The sequence below is a fragment of the Hyperoodon ampullatus genome (genome assembly GCF_949752795.1).
Source record: "Hyperoodon ampullatus genome assembly, chromosome: 9".
In the NCBI taxonomy this organism is placed as follows: Eukaryota; Metazoa; Chordata; class Mammalia; order Artiodactyla; family Ziphiidae; genus Hyperoodon; species Hyperoodon ampullatus.
In genome coordinates this window covers 54,550,119-54,567,700 of record NC_136922.1, presented here as the reverse complement: position 1 = coordinate 54,567,700, position 17,582 = coordinate 54,550,119, and the positions used below count along the sequence as shown (strand labels likewise).

Here is a 17,582-nt window from a genome sequence, read left to right as displayed (position 1 = left end):
TCTGTGGAATACATGAATAGACAACAAATCATCCCAAATTGAGGAGCCAGGAGTCAGTACTGTGCCTCTGAGGTGGGAGAGCCAACTTCAGGACACTGGTCCACAAGAGACCTCCCAGCTCCACATAATATCAAACGGCGAAAATCTTCCAGAGATCTCCATCTCAACACCAGCACCCAGCTTCACTCAACGACCAGCAAGCTACAGTGCTGGACACCCTATGCCAAACAACTAGCAAGACAGGAACACAACGCCACCCATTAGCAGAGAGGTGGCCTAAAATCATAAAAAGTCTGCAGACACCCCAAAACACACCACCAGACGTGGACCTGCCCACCAGAAAGACAAGATCCAGCCTCATCCACCAGAACACAGGCACTAGTCCCCTCGACCAGGAAACCTACACAACCCACTAAACCAACCTTAGCCACTGGGGACAGACACCAAAAACAACAGGAACTACGAACCTGCAGCCGGCAAAAAGGAGACCCCAAACACAGTAACATAAGCAAAATGAGAAGACAGAAAAACACACAGCAGGAGAAGGAGCAAGATAAAAACCCACCAGACCTAACAAATGAAGAGGTAATAGGCAGTCTATCTGAAAAAGAATTCAGAATAATGATAGTAAAGATGATCCAAAATCTTGGAAATAGAATAGACAAAATGCAAGAAACAGTTAACAAGGACCTAGTAGAACTAAAGATGAATCAAGCATCGATTAAAAACACAATAAATGAAATGAAAAATACTCTAGATGGGATCAATAGCAGAATAACTGAGGCAGAAGAACGGATAAGTGAGGTGGAAGATAAAATAGTGGAAATAACTAATGCAGAGCAAAATAAAGAGAAAAGAATGAAAAGAACAGAGGACAATATCAGAGACCTCTGGGACAACATTAAACGCACCAACATTCGAATTATAGGGGTTCCAGAAGAAGAAGAGAAAAAGAAAGGGACTGAGAAAATATTTGAAGAGATTATAGTTGAAAACTTCCCTAATATGGGAAAGGAAATAGTTAATCAAGTCCAAGAAGCACAGAGAGTCCCATACAGAATAAATCCAAGGAGAAATACGCCAAGACACATATTAATCAAACTGTCAAAAATTAAACACAAAGAAATCATATTAAAAGCAGCAAGGCAAAAACAACAAATAACACACAAGGGAATCCCCATCAGGATAACAGCTGATCTCTCAGCAGAAACTCTACAAGCCAGAAGGGAGTGGCAGGACATAATTAAAGTGATGAAGGAGAGAAACCTGCAACCAAGATTACTCTACCCAGCAAGGATCTCATTCAGATTTGATGGAGAAATTAAAACCTTTACAGACAAGCAAAAGCTGAGAGAGTTCAGCACCACCAAACCAGCTTTACAACAAATGCTAAAGGAACTTCTCTAGGCAAGAAACACAACAGAAGGAAAAGACCTACAATAACGAACCCAAAACAATTAAGAAAATGGGAATAGGAACATACATATCGATAATTACCTTAAATGTAAATGGACTAAACGCTCCCACCAAAAGACACAGATTGGCTGAATGGATACAAAAACAAGACCCATATATATGCTGTCTACAAGAGACCCACTTCAGACCTAGAGACACATACAGACTGAAAGTAAGGGGATGGAAAAAGATATTCCATGCAAATGGAAACCAAAAGAAAGCTGGAGTAGCAATTCTCATATCAGACAAAATAGACTTTAAAATAAAGACTACTAGAAGAGACAAAGAAGGACACTACATAATGATCAAGGGATCGATCCAAGAAGAAGATATAACAATTGTAAATATTTATGCACCCAACATAGGAGCACCTCAATACATAAGGCAAACACTAACAGCCATAAAAGGAGAAATCGACAGTAACACAATCATAGTAGGGGACTTTAACACCCCACTTTCACCAATGGACAGATCATCCAAAATGAAAATAAATAAGGAAACACAAGCTTTAAATGATACATTAAACAAGATGGACTTAATTGATATTTATAGGACATTCCATCCAAAAACAACAGAATACACATTTTTCTCAAGTGCTCATGGAACATTCTCCAGGATAGATCATATCTTGGGTCACAAATCAAGCCTTGGTAAATTTAAGAAAATTGAAATTGTATCAAGTATCTTTTCCGACCACAATGCTATGAGACTAGATATCAATTACAGGAAAAGAGCTATAAAAAATACAAACACATGGAGGCTAAACAATACATTACTTAATAACGAAGTGATCACTGAAGAAATCAAAGAGGAAATAAAAAAATACCTAGAAACAAATGACAATGGAGACACGACGACCCAAAACCTATGGGATGCAGCAAAAGCAGTTCTAAGAGGGAAGTTTATAGCAATACAATCCCACCTTAAGAAACAGGAAATATCTCGACTAAACAACCTAACCTTGCACCTAAAGCAATTAGAGAAAGAAGAACAAAAACATCCCAAAGTTAGCAGAAGGAAAGAAATCATAAAAATCAGATCAGAAATAAATGAAAAAGAAATGAAGGAAACAATAGAAAAGATCAATAAAACTAAAAGCTGGTTCTTTGAGAAGATAAACAAAATTGATAAACCATTAGCCAGACTCATCAAGAAAAAAAGGGAGAAGACTCAAATCAATAGAATTAGAAATGAAAAAGGAGAAGTAACAACTGACACTGCAGAAATACAAAAGATCGTGAGAGATTACTATAAGCAACTCTATGCCAATAAAATGGACAACCTGGAAGAAATGGACAAATTCTTAGAAATGCACAACCTGCCAAGACTGAATCAGGAAGAAATAGAACATATGAACAGACCAATCACAAGCACTGAAATTGAAACTGTGATAAAAAATCTTCCAACAAACAAAAGCCCAGGACCAGATGGCTTCACAGGCGAATTCTATCAAGCATTTAGAGAAGAGCTAACGCCTATCCTTCTCAAACTCTTCCAAAATATAGCAGAGGGAGGAACACTCCCAAACTCATTCTACGAGGCCACCATCACCTTGATACCAAAACCAGACAAGGATGTCACAAAGAAAGAAAACTACAGGCCAATATCACTGATGAACATAGATGCAAAAATCCTCAACAAAATACTAGCAAACAGAATCCAACAGCACATTAAAAGGATCATACACCATGATCAAGTGGGGTTTATCCCAGGAATGCAAGGATTCTTCAATATACGCAAATCAATCAACGTGATACACCATATTAACAAATTGAAGGAGAAAAACCATATGATCATCTCAATAGATGCAGAGAAAGCTTTTGACAAAATTCAACACCCATTCATGATAAAAACCCTGCAGAAAGTAGGCATAGAGGGAACTTTCCTCAACATAATAAAGGCCATATATGACAAACCCACAGCCAGCATCGTCCTCAATGGTGAAAAACTGAAACCATTTCCACTAAGATCAGGAACAAGACAAGGTTGCCCACTCTCACCACTCTTATTCAACATAGTTTTGGAAGTTTTAGCCACAGCAATCAGAGAAGAAAAGCAAATAAAAGGAATCCAAATTGGAAAAGAAGAAGTAAAGCTGTCACTGTTTGCAGATGACATGATACTATACATAGAGAATCCTAAAGATGCTACCAGAAAACTACTAGAGCTAATCAATGAATTTGGTAAAGTTGCAGGATACAAAATTAATGCACAGAAATCTCTGGCATTCCTATATACTAATGATGAAAAATCTGAAAGTGAAATCAAGGAAACACTCCCATTTACCATTGCAACAAAAAGAATAAAATATCTAGGAATAAACCTACCTAAGGAGACAAAAGACCTGTATGCAGAAAATTATAAGACACTGATGAAAGAAATTAAAGATGATACAAATAGATGGAGAGATGTACCATGTTCTTGGATTGGAAGAATCAACATTGTGAAAATGACTCTACTACCCAAAGCAATCTACAGATTCAATGCAATCCCTATCAAAATACCACTGGCATTTTTCACAGAACTAGAACAAAAAATTTCACAATTTGTATGGAAACACAAAAGACCCCGAATAGCCAAAGCAATCTTGAGAACGAAAAATGGAGCTGGAGGAATCAGGCTCCCTGACTTCAGACTATACTACAAAGCTGCAGTAATCAAGACAGTATGGTACTGGCACAGAAACAGAAAGATAGATCAATGGAACAGGATAGAAAGCCCAGAGATAAACCCACGGACATATGGTCACCTTATCTTTGATAAAGGAGGCAGGAATGTACAGTGGAGAAAGGACAGTCTCTTCAATAAGTGGTGTTGGGAAAACTGGACAGGGACATGTAAAAGTATGAGATTCGATCACTCCCTAACACCATACACAAAAATAAGCTCAAAATGGATTAAAGACCTAAATGTAAGGCCAGACACTATCAAACTCTTAGAGGACAACATAGGCAGAACACTCTATGACATAAATCACAGCAAGATCCTTTTTGACCCACCTCCTAGAGAAATGGAAATAAAGACAAAAATAAACACATGGGACCTAATGAAACTTAAAAGCTTTTGCACAGCAAAGGAAACCATAAACAAGACCAAAAGACAACCCTCAGAATGGGAGAAAATATTTGCAAATGAAGCAACTGACAAAGGATTAATCTCCAAAATTTATAAGCAGCTCATGCAGCTCAATAACAAAAAAACAAACAACCCAATCCAAAAATGGGCAGAAGACCTAAATAGACATTTCTCCACAGAAGATATACAGACTGCCAACAAACACATGAAAGGATGCTCAACATCTTTACTAATTAGAGAAATGCAAATCAAAACTACAATGAGATATCATCTCACACCAGTCAGAATGGCCATCATCAAAAAATCTAGAAACAATAAATGCTGGAGAGGGTGTGGAAAAAAGGGAACACTCTTGCACTGCTGGTGGGAATGTGAATTGGTACAGCCACTATGGAGAACGGTATGGAGGTTCCTTAAAAAACTACAAATAGAACTACCATATGACCCTGCAATCCCACTACTGGGCATATACCCTGAGAAAACCATAATTCAAAAAGAGACATGTACCAAAATGTTCATAGCAGCCCTATTTACAATAGCCCGGAGATGGAAACAACCTAAGTGTCCATCATTGGATGAATGGGTAAAGAAGATGTGGCACATACATACAATGGAATATTACTCAGCCATAAAAAGAAATGAAATTGAACTATTTGTAATGAGGTGGATGGACCTAGAGTCTGTCATACAGAGTGAAGTAAGTCAGAAAGAGAAAGACAAATACTGTATGCTGACACATATATATGGAATTTAAGAAAAAAAAAGGTCATGAAGAACATAGGGGTAAGACAGGAATAAAGACACAGACCTACTAGAGAATGGACTTGAGGATATGGGGAGGGGGAAGGGTAAGCTGTGACAAAGTGAAAGAGCGGCATGGACATATATACACTACCAAACGTAAGGTAGATAGCTAGTGGGAAGCAGCCGCATAGCACAGGGAGATCAGCTCGGTGCTTTGTGACCGCCTGGAGGGGTGGGATAGGGAGGGTGGGAGGGAGACGCAAAAGGGAGGGGATATGGGAACATATGTATACATATAACTGATTAAATTTGTGATAAAAAAAAAAAAAAAAAAAAAAAAAAAAAAAAAAAAAAGGTTTAAGATGGGGACTTCCCTGGTGGCTCAGTGGTTAAGAATCCACCTGCCATCGCAGGGGACGTGGGTTCGAGCCCGGTCCGCGAAGATCCCACATGCCACGGAGCAACTGAGCCCGTGCGCCACAACTACTGAGCCTGCACTCTAGAGCCCTCATGCCACCACTACTGAAGCCCACGCGCCTAGAGCCTGTGCTCTGCAACAAAAGAAGCCACCGCAATGAGAAGCCCTCGCACGGCAATGAAGAGTAGCCCCCGCTCGCTGCAACTAGAGAAAGCACGCATGTGGCAAGGAAGACCCAACACAGCCAAAAATAAATAAATAAATAAATTTATAAATAAATAAAATTAACTGCCTTTCTGCTTGTTATTCCTTTTTTTCAAATGAGGACTATAAAAATGAGAACATAAAACAAAATTTTAGGCCTTAATGCATAGAAAAATAATATATAGCTTGGTGATGAGATACATATATCAGAAGCCACACAGTACACTACATCAAGATTAAATATTACTTTTTAGGATAATACTGGCATTAGTTTTGGCACAGTTTTAAAGTCAAAATTATGTATAAGATACCTGATAAAACTGGTTATAATTTTACTGCACTGATTGTTGTATTAAAAAATATGTTGTATTTGCATTTTAAGTGGTTTTTTCTTAAAAAAAAAAGAGGCTTTACAAAGATGCCTTCTAAATAAAAAATTATTGACAAAATACCCCAAAATATGGAAATGATAATTCAATAGCCCTAAAAAATTACATATCAACAAAAATACAATCTTCATCAATATTAAAGAATTAGAAATAATTTTGATAAATGCTACAGGAAATATTCGAGCTCATAAATACTGACACAGGGTTAAATTTTCAGGTTGGTGTCATCTTGCTTGAGGTATTTTCTGTGTTCTCTTAAATGTATAACTCATGTTTTGTAAAATCCAGTCCTGTAAGGTTAGAGAGGAAAAATTGTTAACATTTGTTCTAATATGAACTCTTAAGATTCCCTCCCTTTAAACAACCCTACTGAAAAACTTAATTTCAAAAGCCTAAATTACATGTTGATGTTTAAAATTTTTTTCAACAAATGTAATATGAATAATTACAGGGCTAAATGGCTTTCTTATGAACTACTCATGGGGAAAAAATAAGATGATAATTTAATGATCTACAAAAATATATCATTCCAAGATCATTTAGTATCTAGTATTTGCACATCAGAGCTCCTGTGGTTTCTAAATAATATAAAATCAGTAAAAATGAAAATCAAAGCTGATCATATTAGGAAAAAATATGGCAAATTTTGCTAGTTTATTAGATAAACTTTAAAAATCAGAAAGATTAAATATTGAATTTTTAAGAAAACTAAACTGCTATTCTCTAAAGTACACATTTAAATTACCTTCTGTTATCTTCTGTGGAAAATAATACTTGGGAGGCATCACCTATCTTCTGCCCATTCCATGGGATCTTGAAAGCAAGCAGTCTACATACACATCCCAGAAATCCTGAGCTATGCTTAAGAAGACATTATAACGTCTAGGCCGCTGGGATTTTTGCAGGAACAACATAAAATTCCAGAAGGAATCCACAGTGTGCTCTATCTTGATTTCCTTGAGATCTATCAGTGTCAAAGAGCAAGCATTCCAGCACTGGAGATCAATGTCTTCCATGATCCCTGGGCTGTTGCTGGCAAGCACCCCCTTTTGTAATTCAAAATCCGCGTTAATCAGATTTATCAGCATCATGCAGCCCAGCAGCAGGTAGAACCATCTTCTTGTGGCAAAATCCATATTCTATACAGAAAAAGAAGACATATTTTTAACTTAAAATTACTCAATTACTTGATGATCTGTTTAAACCTAAAAAATTATAACTACTTATGTATTTGGTTTTGATCAAACCTAAAAAAGTATAAATACTTATGTATTTGGTTTTGATCAAGCCAAATCTGCCTACTATGTATTTATTGGTTTTCCTCTAAGTTGCTGACTCTCAGACTTTCCTTCGAAAGGATATAACAACAGCTTTACCAACATTCTGATAAACAGTCTTCAGGAGCCACTGAAATCCAACACATGTTTATGAAGTTGTGATAGATTCATTTCATCAAAGACCTTTGGAGCTGAAAGAAACTCTAAAAAGCATGTGTTCCAAACTTCTACTTTTACAGATTAGAAAAATTCTCAGTGATATGATTCTGCAAGTTCTCAGGTCTCCTGTCTCTCTATCCAAGACTCCTACCACAATACATTTCAACCAAGAGGATCAAAATGCAGCCCTTTCTACAGGTAACCATAAAAAAAGGTGTGTGTGGTTTTCTTTAAATTGACGCTTTCCAATCTATTAAGTGTTGGATGCTCAAGCACCATTTTAGGTTGCAAAGTTACTGATGAAATTTATTCATTGAAAAAATATTTGTTATGCACTGATATCTGGTGGATCCCTGGCTTTTCTCAGGTTGTTCAGGAGCTGCTTAGAGAAGATTAACATACATACACAAAGGAGCACGAAGACAATAAAAGTGATATAAGCCCATATGACATGGTGCAGCACCAATAACATTCAGCAAAATCTAGGTATTTCCTCACGATTCTTTGCACAAGTTTCCCTGAAAACTGATTGCTCAGTAAATCGGCCTGAAGCATATAGGTGAAGTCAAGGTCTAAAGTCGCTTTGAATGGCCCTACAGGCTGGCATTGGAAATGTCCCTGACACAACCTTGACAGCCAGGTCGGGGGAGTGGAGCGGCGAGGATAGATCCGGAAGACGGTACTCACCTTCTTCCCCGTAAACCGCCGTCTTCCACTCCCCCCTAACCGCCCCCCGCAAAAAAGAAGTTAGGTTAAAGAGACAAACCCAACGAAACAAATTTAAACTTAGGTTATTCGGGTCGATTCACGTTGTGGAAAATTGTGCAGGTTTCCCAAACAGAGCTGACAGTGGCCAATTTATAATACAAAGGACTGAGTGGGACCAGAGAATTTTATTCCCCAAGAATTTCAGCTTACCCTCCGGACCAGTGCTCTCCTCCCGGGTCGGGTCACCTGGACGTAGATAGGGAGCCCGCGGGGAATGGTACCTCTCTCAGGCGGCGGAGGCGAGCGTCCGGGTGCGATGTCCTGCGCGCCCTGCACTCCCTCGAGGGATGAGGGCGGCTCCTGACTGGAAGGGACAAGAGGTCTCTGAGCGGACTCCCACTCCCTGCCCAGCCGAACCCACCCCTGCAGGCTGGTGACAGGCGGAAGCGGTGCTCTGCGACCTGCCGCCAGCGCACCCCGGGCGCCCTGAACTCGCCCTAGGGAACCGTCTCGGCAGCACCGCGCTCCGGAGCCGAGAGGCTCAGGTTCCCCGGGAGCGGCGCTGCGGAATCTGCTGCCGCCGCTGCGGAATCTGCTGCCGCCGCTGGGGGCTCGAAGTCAGCCCTGCAGCCCAAACCACGCTCCCCTTCTAGAGACTGAGTGAAGGGGCAGAGTGTGTGGCCGCTCTCAAGGCCCCGCCCTCACCTTGCCCACCTCCCCAGTCCAGAGACCCAGGAACAAGGACAGTGTAAAAAAGAGTAAAGTCACAAGAGTATCTCACTAATGAGGATAGATGAAAGATCCTAAACAAAATATTATCAAACCAAATTCAGCAGGATTTAGGAAAATACACATCAGTATCAAGCTGGGATTATCCCAGGGATGCAAAGATCAGCATATGAAAATCAATTAGTGGATTCACCACAAAAACAAATTGAAGAGAGAAACCACTCGATTAAATGCAACACCCATTCAAGATAAAAAACAATAAAAAACCTCTTAGTAAACTAAGAATAGAAGGGAATTTTTTTAACCTCTTAAATGTTATCCACCAAAACCCTACAGCAAGCATCTTTCTATGGTAAATCATTAAAAGTATTCTCTTTTAGAGTCATGTACCAAAATGTTCATTGCAGCTCTATTTAGAATAGCCAGGACATGGAAGCAACCTAAGTGTTCCATCAACAGATGAAAGATAAAGAAGATGTGGCACATATATACAATGGAATATTACTCAGCCATAAAAAGAAACGAAATTGAGTTATTTGTAGTGAGGTGGATGGACCTAGAGTCTGTCATACAGAGTGAAGTCAGTCAGAAAGAGAAAAACAAATACCGTATGTTAACACATATATATGGAATCTAAAAAAAAAAAAAAGGTCCTGAAGAACCTAGGGGCAAGATGGGAATAAAGACACAGACCTACTAGAGAATGGACTTGGGACACGGGGAGGGGGAAGGGTAAGCTGTGACAAAGTGAGAGAGTGGCATGGACATATATACACTACCAAACGTAAAATAGATAGCTAGTGGGAAGCAGCCGCATAGCACAGGGAGATCAGCTTGGTGCTTTGTGACCACCCTAGAGGGGTGGGATAGGGAGGGTGGGAAGGAGGGAGACGCAAGAGGGAAGAGATATGGGGACATATGTATATGTATAACTGATTCATTTTGCTGTAAAGCAGAAACTAACACACCACTGTAAAAGCAATTATACTCCAATAAAGGTGTTAAAAATAAATAAATAAATAAAGTATTCTCTTTTAAATTAATAACAAGGATTATCTTTGTTAACATTCAAAACAATACCCTCAAAGAAAGGTTAAAAAAAAAAGGAGGGAAGATAAGGATTAGAAAGGAAGAAGCAGAACTTTTCAGTCTAGTAGGGAGGCAGCAAAGCTATTGGTTTGGCATGGAGCTTAGAGATCAACTGCCTGGATTTAAATCCTGCCTTCTAGGTTCAAATGAAAATTTGTGACTTTGGGCAGTTATTTAATCTCTTTGTGACTTAGTTTCCTTATCTGTAAAATGGGAATTAAAAAATAAACCTGAGGCTTCCCTGATGGCGCAGTGGTTGAGAGTCCGCCTGCCGATGCAGGGGACACGGGTTCGTGCCCCGATCTGGGAAGATCCCACATGCCACGGAGCGGCTGGGCCCGTGAGCCATGGCCGCTGGGCCTGCGCGTCGGGAGCCTGCGCTCCGCAATGGGAGAGGCCACAACAGTGAGAGGCCCGCGTACCAAAAAAAAAAAAAAAAAGAATGCTATATATGTGTTTGTTTTTTTAAATAATAAATTATATCCACAGGCAAACTATTTAACAAGAGTTTTGTAAGGTTTTGTAAGGTGTCTGGATATAAGCTCAATCTAAAATATCCACTGCATCACTATACCTGAGAAACAAACAATATAAATTAGAAAAGAGATGTTATTTATAATAACAAAAAATATAAGATATCTAGAAATAAATTCAGTGAGGACATTAAATCCTTTATGGAGAATTTTTTTCTTGAAAGGCATTAAAGAAAATTTCAACAAAAAGAATGCTAATATGTGGTCTAAAGATATCTATCTTCCCAAAATAATACACAAATTTTCAACCAAAATCATACCAGGGTTAATGAAAAGTTATTCTAAAAGGTATATGGTAGAGCAAAGATCCAAAATAGCTAAGCTTTTCCTAAAGAACAACAACAAGGAAAGGAGACTCACTGGTAATTAAACAGGATGTCATTGGCTCAGGAAAAGAGAAATAACCAACTGAGTAGATTAGAGAGCCTAAAAACAGACCTACACATTTATAGAGACTTATATGTGACAGAACCAGCACTGCAGATCTGCAAGGCAACAGTGTCTTTTTCACTCATTGAGGCTAAGACGATTGGTTATCCATACAGAGAAAAAAAAAAAAAAAAAAAAGTGGATTCCTGGGAATCCCCTGGAGGTCCAGTGGTTAGGACTCTGTGCTTTCACTGCCAAGGGCTCAGATTCGATCCCTGGTTGGGGAACGAAGATCCTGGAAGTCCTGCAGTGTGGCCAAAAATAAAGTGGATTCCTACCTCATACAATCACAAAAATCAATCCCAAGTAGATTAAGAATTTAAATGTGAAAAGCAAAGCATTACAACTTTAAGAAGAAATTCAGAATATCTTTCTGATCTTGAGGTTGGCAAGCATTTCTTACACAAAATACAAGTAATGCTAAGCATAAAAGAAAAATTAATACATTTGACTACATTAAAATTAAATCTGTTAATCACAAGACACCATAAATAAAGAAAAAAGATAAGTATAATCTGGGAGAAGATATTTACAGCACATATAACCACAAATGGATTAGAATTAGGATCCAAGATATAAGAATCTTCCAAGGAATCAACAAGAAAAAGACAAATACCACAACAGAAAACTAGGCAAAAGGCTTAGAGGGCCATTTCATAAATAAGGAAACATAAATAATGAATGATTGAATAAGTATATTCATAACCTCATTGCAAGCAAGGAAGTTCAAATAGTGAAAGACCATAATAAGATATGAACTCACACCCATCAGGTCGTCAAAAATTAAGAAGTCTAGCAAAATCAAGTGTTGGTGAGCATGTGAAGGGTATTAGTCAGGGTTATCTAGAGAAACATGGGCTAAATAAATAGAGAGATAAAGAGAGAGAGAGAGAGAGACTGATTTAGTATAAGGAATTAGCTCACATGATTATGGAGGCTGGGAAGTCCCATGATCTGCTGTCTGCAAGCTTGTGACCCAGGAAATCTGGTGGTGTAGTTCCAGTCTAAGTCCAAAGGCCTGAGAACCAGGAGAGCCAATGATGTAAATCCCAGTCCAAGTTAAAGAGAAGACCAACATCCCAGATCAACAGTCAGGCAGAGAGAGCAATGGGAGGGCCATCTTCATTCAGTCTGCTAATTCAAATGCTAATCTCATCCAAAAGTACCATCACAGACATACCCAGAAATACTATTTAACCAAATATCTGGGCACTCCATGGCCCAGTCAAGTTGACATATATACTTAACCATCACATGAAACAACAGGGACTCTTACACAGTGCTAGGAGGAATGTAAATTGGTTCAATTAGTCTAGAGCACAAATTGGCACTATCTTGTGAGTCTGAACAAGCACACAATCTACAATAAATCTTTTTACTCCCAGGAAAGATCTTGAAGAAACTCTTGTACATGGGCACCAAGAGACATACACTATAATGGAATGTTCATAGTAGCACTCTTCATAAAAGCCAGAAACATGGAAACAATCATAATGACCTAATGGTTAACAGGAGAATAGATAAATTAACCATGGTACATTCACAAAATGGGATGTAATTCGGCAGTGAAAATGAATAGACTGCAGCTATATGCATTATAGATGAAAAAAGCAAATTGCAGAAGATATCATTTTTATAAATTTCAAAGACAAGCAAAATGAAACCACGTGTTCTCTATAAATACATATATATGATAATGTAATTTTAATGGTACGGAAGTGATTAACACAAAATTCAGGAGAGTGGTTAGGTTTGAGGGAATGAGATGTAGAAGAACGCACAGAGAGCTTCTATGGATGGTAAATTTAGTAGTCTTTATGATTACAGTTGCCAACAAATATGTGTTAGGTATATTCTTTTCTACTGTCAAATAATGCATGTTAAAACTTCTAGGATAGTGACAAGACATATTTCAAATACATAAAGACAAAGCTTGGTGACTGGTCAGATTGATATGAGATGGAAAGAAAAGAGAACTAACATTTTTGGCATGCATCCTTATGGGGGTGACAGTGACAATATGAAAAATGGAAAGGAAGATTAGTGGGGAGGATAAATTTGATTCAGGATGTGTTGCATGAGATTTGATTCTGGATCTTCTGGAGTATCTAAAATTTAGCTAGAAATTTAAGTTGAAAGGTCTCTGTTTTGATAGAAAATTACTGCTGCTATGAGAGTATACATTGATAAAAGAAAGTTGAGATGAAGATGGAAGACTATGTCCAAATTTAGGGGTCCATGAACTGCAGATAGAATCAGTGAAGGAAGAAGAGATAGAACAATCAGCCTATACAAGCTCCAGGGCGGTATGATGTCACAGAACCAAAGGGAGGATGCTATGGACTGAATGTTTGTGTCCTCCAAAAAATTTATATGTTGAAATTCTAATCCCCAAAGGTGAAGGTATTAGGAGGTAGAGCCTGTGGGAAGTGTTGAAGTCATGCAGGTGGAACCCTCCTGAATGCGATCAGTGCTTTATAAAAGAGGTTCCAGAGGGATCCCCAGCCCCTTTTACCATAATCTTAAATGATTATTAGACTGCTTATTAGTTATTTTTATTAGAATAACTCGTTTACAACATTTAAAAAAATCAAATTGTACGTATGCCACTGGCTCATTTGAGACTATCGTGCTTATTATGCAAAATTCTCTAGTGCCTGAGTTTAATGGTTTGCTTATACTTTAATCTTAGCAGCCATGGGGAAGGCATTCTATCCACTCAGTGGCAGAACTAATAATAGTTTCTGTCAGTAATGACTTATGCATCGGGTCATTTCACCTCAAGTTCATTTTAGCCGAACATTTAAAGGGGACGATTTACATTTCATGTTTCTTTTAATATCTGGTAACCAGAGCTGTAATAAATATTTCAGGCACTGATGGTGTTTTGTTCAAGAAAAATATTATGTTTTCTTATTTGTTTATAGTACCTAATGTTCCTCAGTATTTTGAGATGTTTTTATATCAACTTCCCATTTATTTTTATCTGCTGTTATCGTGTTCCCATGTAAATATTATGACAAGGAAAACAATTTGGGCTTGTGTTCACTAATAAAAAAAAAATAAACCTTAGAAAATAAATAAACAGATTGGGCTCAGCATAATTCTGAGGTTGTAAAGATAATAATCCAAATGGCAGCAAATGTTATTAAGATTAAACTAAACACCCACTTAGTAACAACCTAATTTCTTCCTTCCTTCCTTCTTTCCTTCCTCCCTCTCCCTCCCCCTCCCGCTCCCTCTCTCCCTTTCTTTCTCTTTCTTTCTTTCTTTCCCCTGCCACGTGGCTTGTGGGATCTTAGCTCCCCGACCAGGGGTTGAACCCGGGCCCTTGGCAGAGAAAGCGCCGAGTCCTCACCACTGGACCGCCGGGGAATTCCCATCCTAATTTCCTGATTAATTAATCATTACAGGTTAAATGACAATTATAGTTTTATTGATGGGGGTGGGGTAGAGGGAGGTTCAGTAGCAGGAAGGGAAACAAGACTGAAAGGGACAGTTCTTACACCGTGTATTTCCTAACAATCACTGTCATAAGTGAGGGGTAGAAATAGGAGAAGGATTCTCAGTTTTGAGTTCAGAAAGATTATTAGGCTGGCAGCGTAGGGCACGGCCGCCTAGCAGGGCTGTGTACCTCTGTCCACTGCGCGAGGGCAGCGGGAGACGGGGTGGGTGGGGCGGACGGAGACCCAGTCACTCTGCTGGTCCTGCCCAGCTCGAGAAAAGGGAATCTAATTCTCACAAAGGCGCGCTGCAAATGAGAGTTGAATAATGACCCATAGTATCTACCGGACCCCTAGAAGCTACTATCTGACAAACAGTTGCAAGATTCCTTCCCCACAGAATACAGTGAAATTCTTACAGATCTCAGATCCTGACCTTTGGGTCCCAAATTTTAAATTCATTGTCTCTTGGAAGATTTTGCTGGATATTACTCAGCTGGTCAATGAATTAACAGCTTTTTTCCCAGTTGAGTTTCTGAGTCTTTTATGAGTTTGCTTTTATTGTCCGTGGGAGGTGTTTTGTTTTGTTTTTCCACTCTGCTTCGCCGAGAGTATAGATTGAGGTATCTTGTGGTTTCCTTAATTAGCATAAAAACTCCTCCAAGGCAGCAAAGTCTCCAGTGCCATCCTATTCAAAATATTCCTGAGGCACCTACTCCGCACCCGACTGTCCCCTGTCACATTGCCGCTCGACATTTCCTCAGCGTTTCACTCCGCTTGCTTCTCAACAGACACCACCTTCTCCCTCCCCGTGGGGGCACAGCAAAACGCATGCGCACGTTTCCGTAAGCGCGCGCGCCTTACGGCCGCTGAGGCTCTCCTGCGGCACCGTGCGGATACAAAATAGCAGCGGCGGGTGGTGGTGACGTTAGAAGAGCGCGCCGCACTTCGGTGCGAGCAGCTTCCGCGGGATTGAGTGCTTGCCCATCGTCGCGGGCATGGTGAACTGCAGTCGGGTGTTGCTCAGAAAGGTCTGTGATTGGTGCCCCTCAGCCTGATGTCCGTCGCCTGGTGCCTCTAGCCCCACCTGAGGGCTCTGGTTCTCCTTCGCCTCCATCCCTCCCCACTGTTTTCTTCCTGGGGGCCTCTTTCCTGCTTCTTTTCTACCATAGTCCTCTCCTTTTCGCCCCTCAGGGAGTCGGGCTTGACCTGTAAGGGGTGAGAAGGGCGTGTCTAGTCTACCGGGCATGGTTAGGACGGTTGTTTGGAACAGAGTTTGAGATTTTTCAAGGGAATTGTGCGTACGTGGGATGAAGAGCTGGGGTAAATGCCTGCTGTTTATACATGCAATCCGGTGTATGTGAAGTGTAGGTTTGACTTTTTCTTTTGGCTCAAATAGTGTATTTTCCTCCTTTTAAGTAATAATATCCCTAACTTGTTTTTACATATTTTTTCATTGAGTGCATTGTTATTAAGAGCTTTCTAAAGACAACTTTTCATCAGTAAACGAAAATAGGTAACTGACTTGCCTTCTTGCAAGAAACTAGGTCAGCTTTTGTGCAGTGCGGGTTTTAGAATCGTTTCTGTAAAAAATTTACAGTTGCTTTTCAAATTTAAAAAGCTCTTTAAGATCCTTACTAGCAATGTTTTTTGAAACCTGCCGTCATCAAGTTTGGTCATTACCTTATTACTAAGGACGAGATTGAGATATTACTTTTAAGTTTGAGTTCTAAATCTATGAACCTGATAAATCTAGAGCAGTAAAAAATGTGTCACATATTAAAAGGAACGTCAAAAACAGGAGGTTTCTTTTTGTCGGAGGAAAGGCATGGTTAGTAATACCATGGTTAGTAAAGTTTTACTTTATTCAACTCTCTATTTTCCAGAAAATAGGTGGTCAGAAGAAGAGAGACTTGTGAAGGATAGTACTTGGGCATATAGGATAACTAATCTGTAAGCTAAAAGAATGAACTACTGCATTTTTTGCTGGATATGTTATTAAATGCTAGTTGTGTAACTTTACTGCCATAACAGTCACTTCCAGTCAATGTTGTTTGCAAGGGGAATCGACCTCTTCACTTACCTGTGATGCATTTCTGATCTAGCTCTATTCAGCCAAAGCATAAGTTCGTCAGCCTCCAGAGAAAAATACTCTGGCTAGCCCTTAAGTTCATGTTTTGTTTATCCCTTCCACCCTTAACAATACTCTGTTTCGTGACTATATTTGCATACTCAAATGAAAAGCTGTGCTTTGAATCTTTGCTGTGTAACTATCCACTGCAATCTCAAGTCTAGACAGAATCAGCAAAGGAGCTTTTGATAAATGTGCTGGCTTACCCTATTCACATCCCCTCCTCCAGAGTATCAGAATGGTCAGTGGAGTGTATGCATTTTTGAAAAAAGTTCCCAGATGTTTTCGATGCTTAAAACTATCCTAAATGATTAAAGATGTGAAGATTATGAATTTAAGAAGTAACTTTGTGAGGAATTTTGATAGTCCAGGGGGTTAAGACATAGGATCTTACCTGCAAGAAGTTCTTGATTTAGTGAGGGAAACAGAAATAAACCCTAAATACAGTGTATGATTTCTAGAGATCTAATAATAGAGATATAATCCAATTACTGAGAGCCCAGGAAAATCAATGGTAAGTGTTGGTTAAAGGAATTAAGAAAGACATCGGAAAATATGACATTCAGGTGGGTTTATGATAGAAAAGAACAAATGACATTGTAAGTAGATGAAAAAGCATGAGCAGAATGCCATGGAGAAGTGACAGTATATTGTGTAGCATAGAGCAAAGAGAGGAAGAGGATATAGGAGGGGTTGAAGGAATGGAAATGAAATGGGAAGGGTAGATTAAGAGCTTTGAATATAGCACTGAGAATTTTAGACTTTATTTCATAAACAGCAAAAAACCATGAATGTTTTT

The 17,582-nt window shown here is 39.2% G+C and overlaps 1 protein-coding gene across 1 annotated transcript; it reads right to left on the bottom strand.

The window, feature by feature from the left end:
- Nucleotides 1-7,073: 7,073 nt before the first annotated feature.
- On the bottom strand, nt 7,074-7,421 carry FAM237B (family with sequence similarity 237 member B; the record flags this gene model as incomplete). Its single annotated transcript, XM_079711477.1, has 1 exon — nt 7,074-7,421. One exon carries the CDS (start codon nt 7,419-7,421, stop codon nt 7,074-7,076), a length of 348 nt encoding a protein of 115 aa, XP_079567603.1.
- Nucleotides 7,422-17,582: the final 10,161 nt, after the last annotated feature.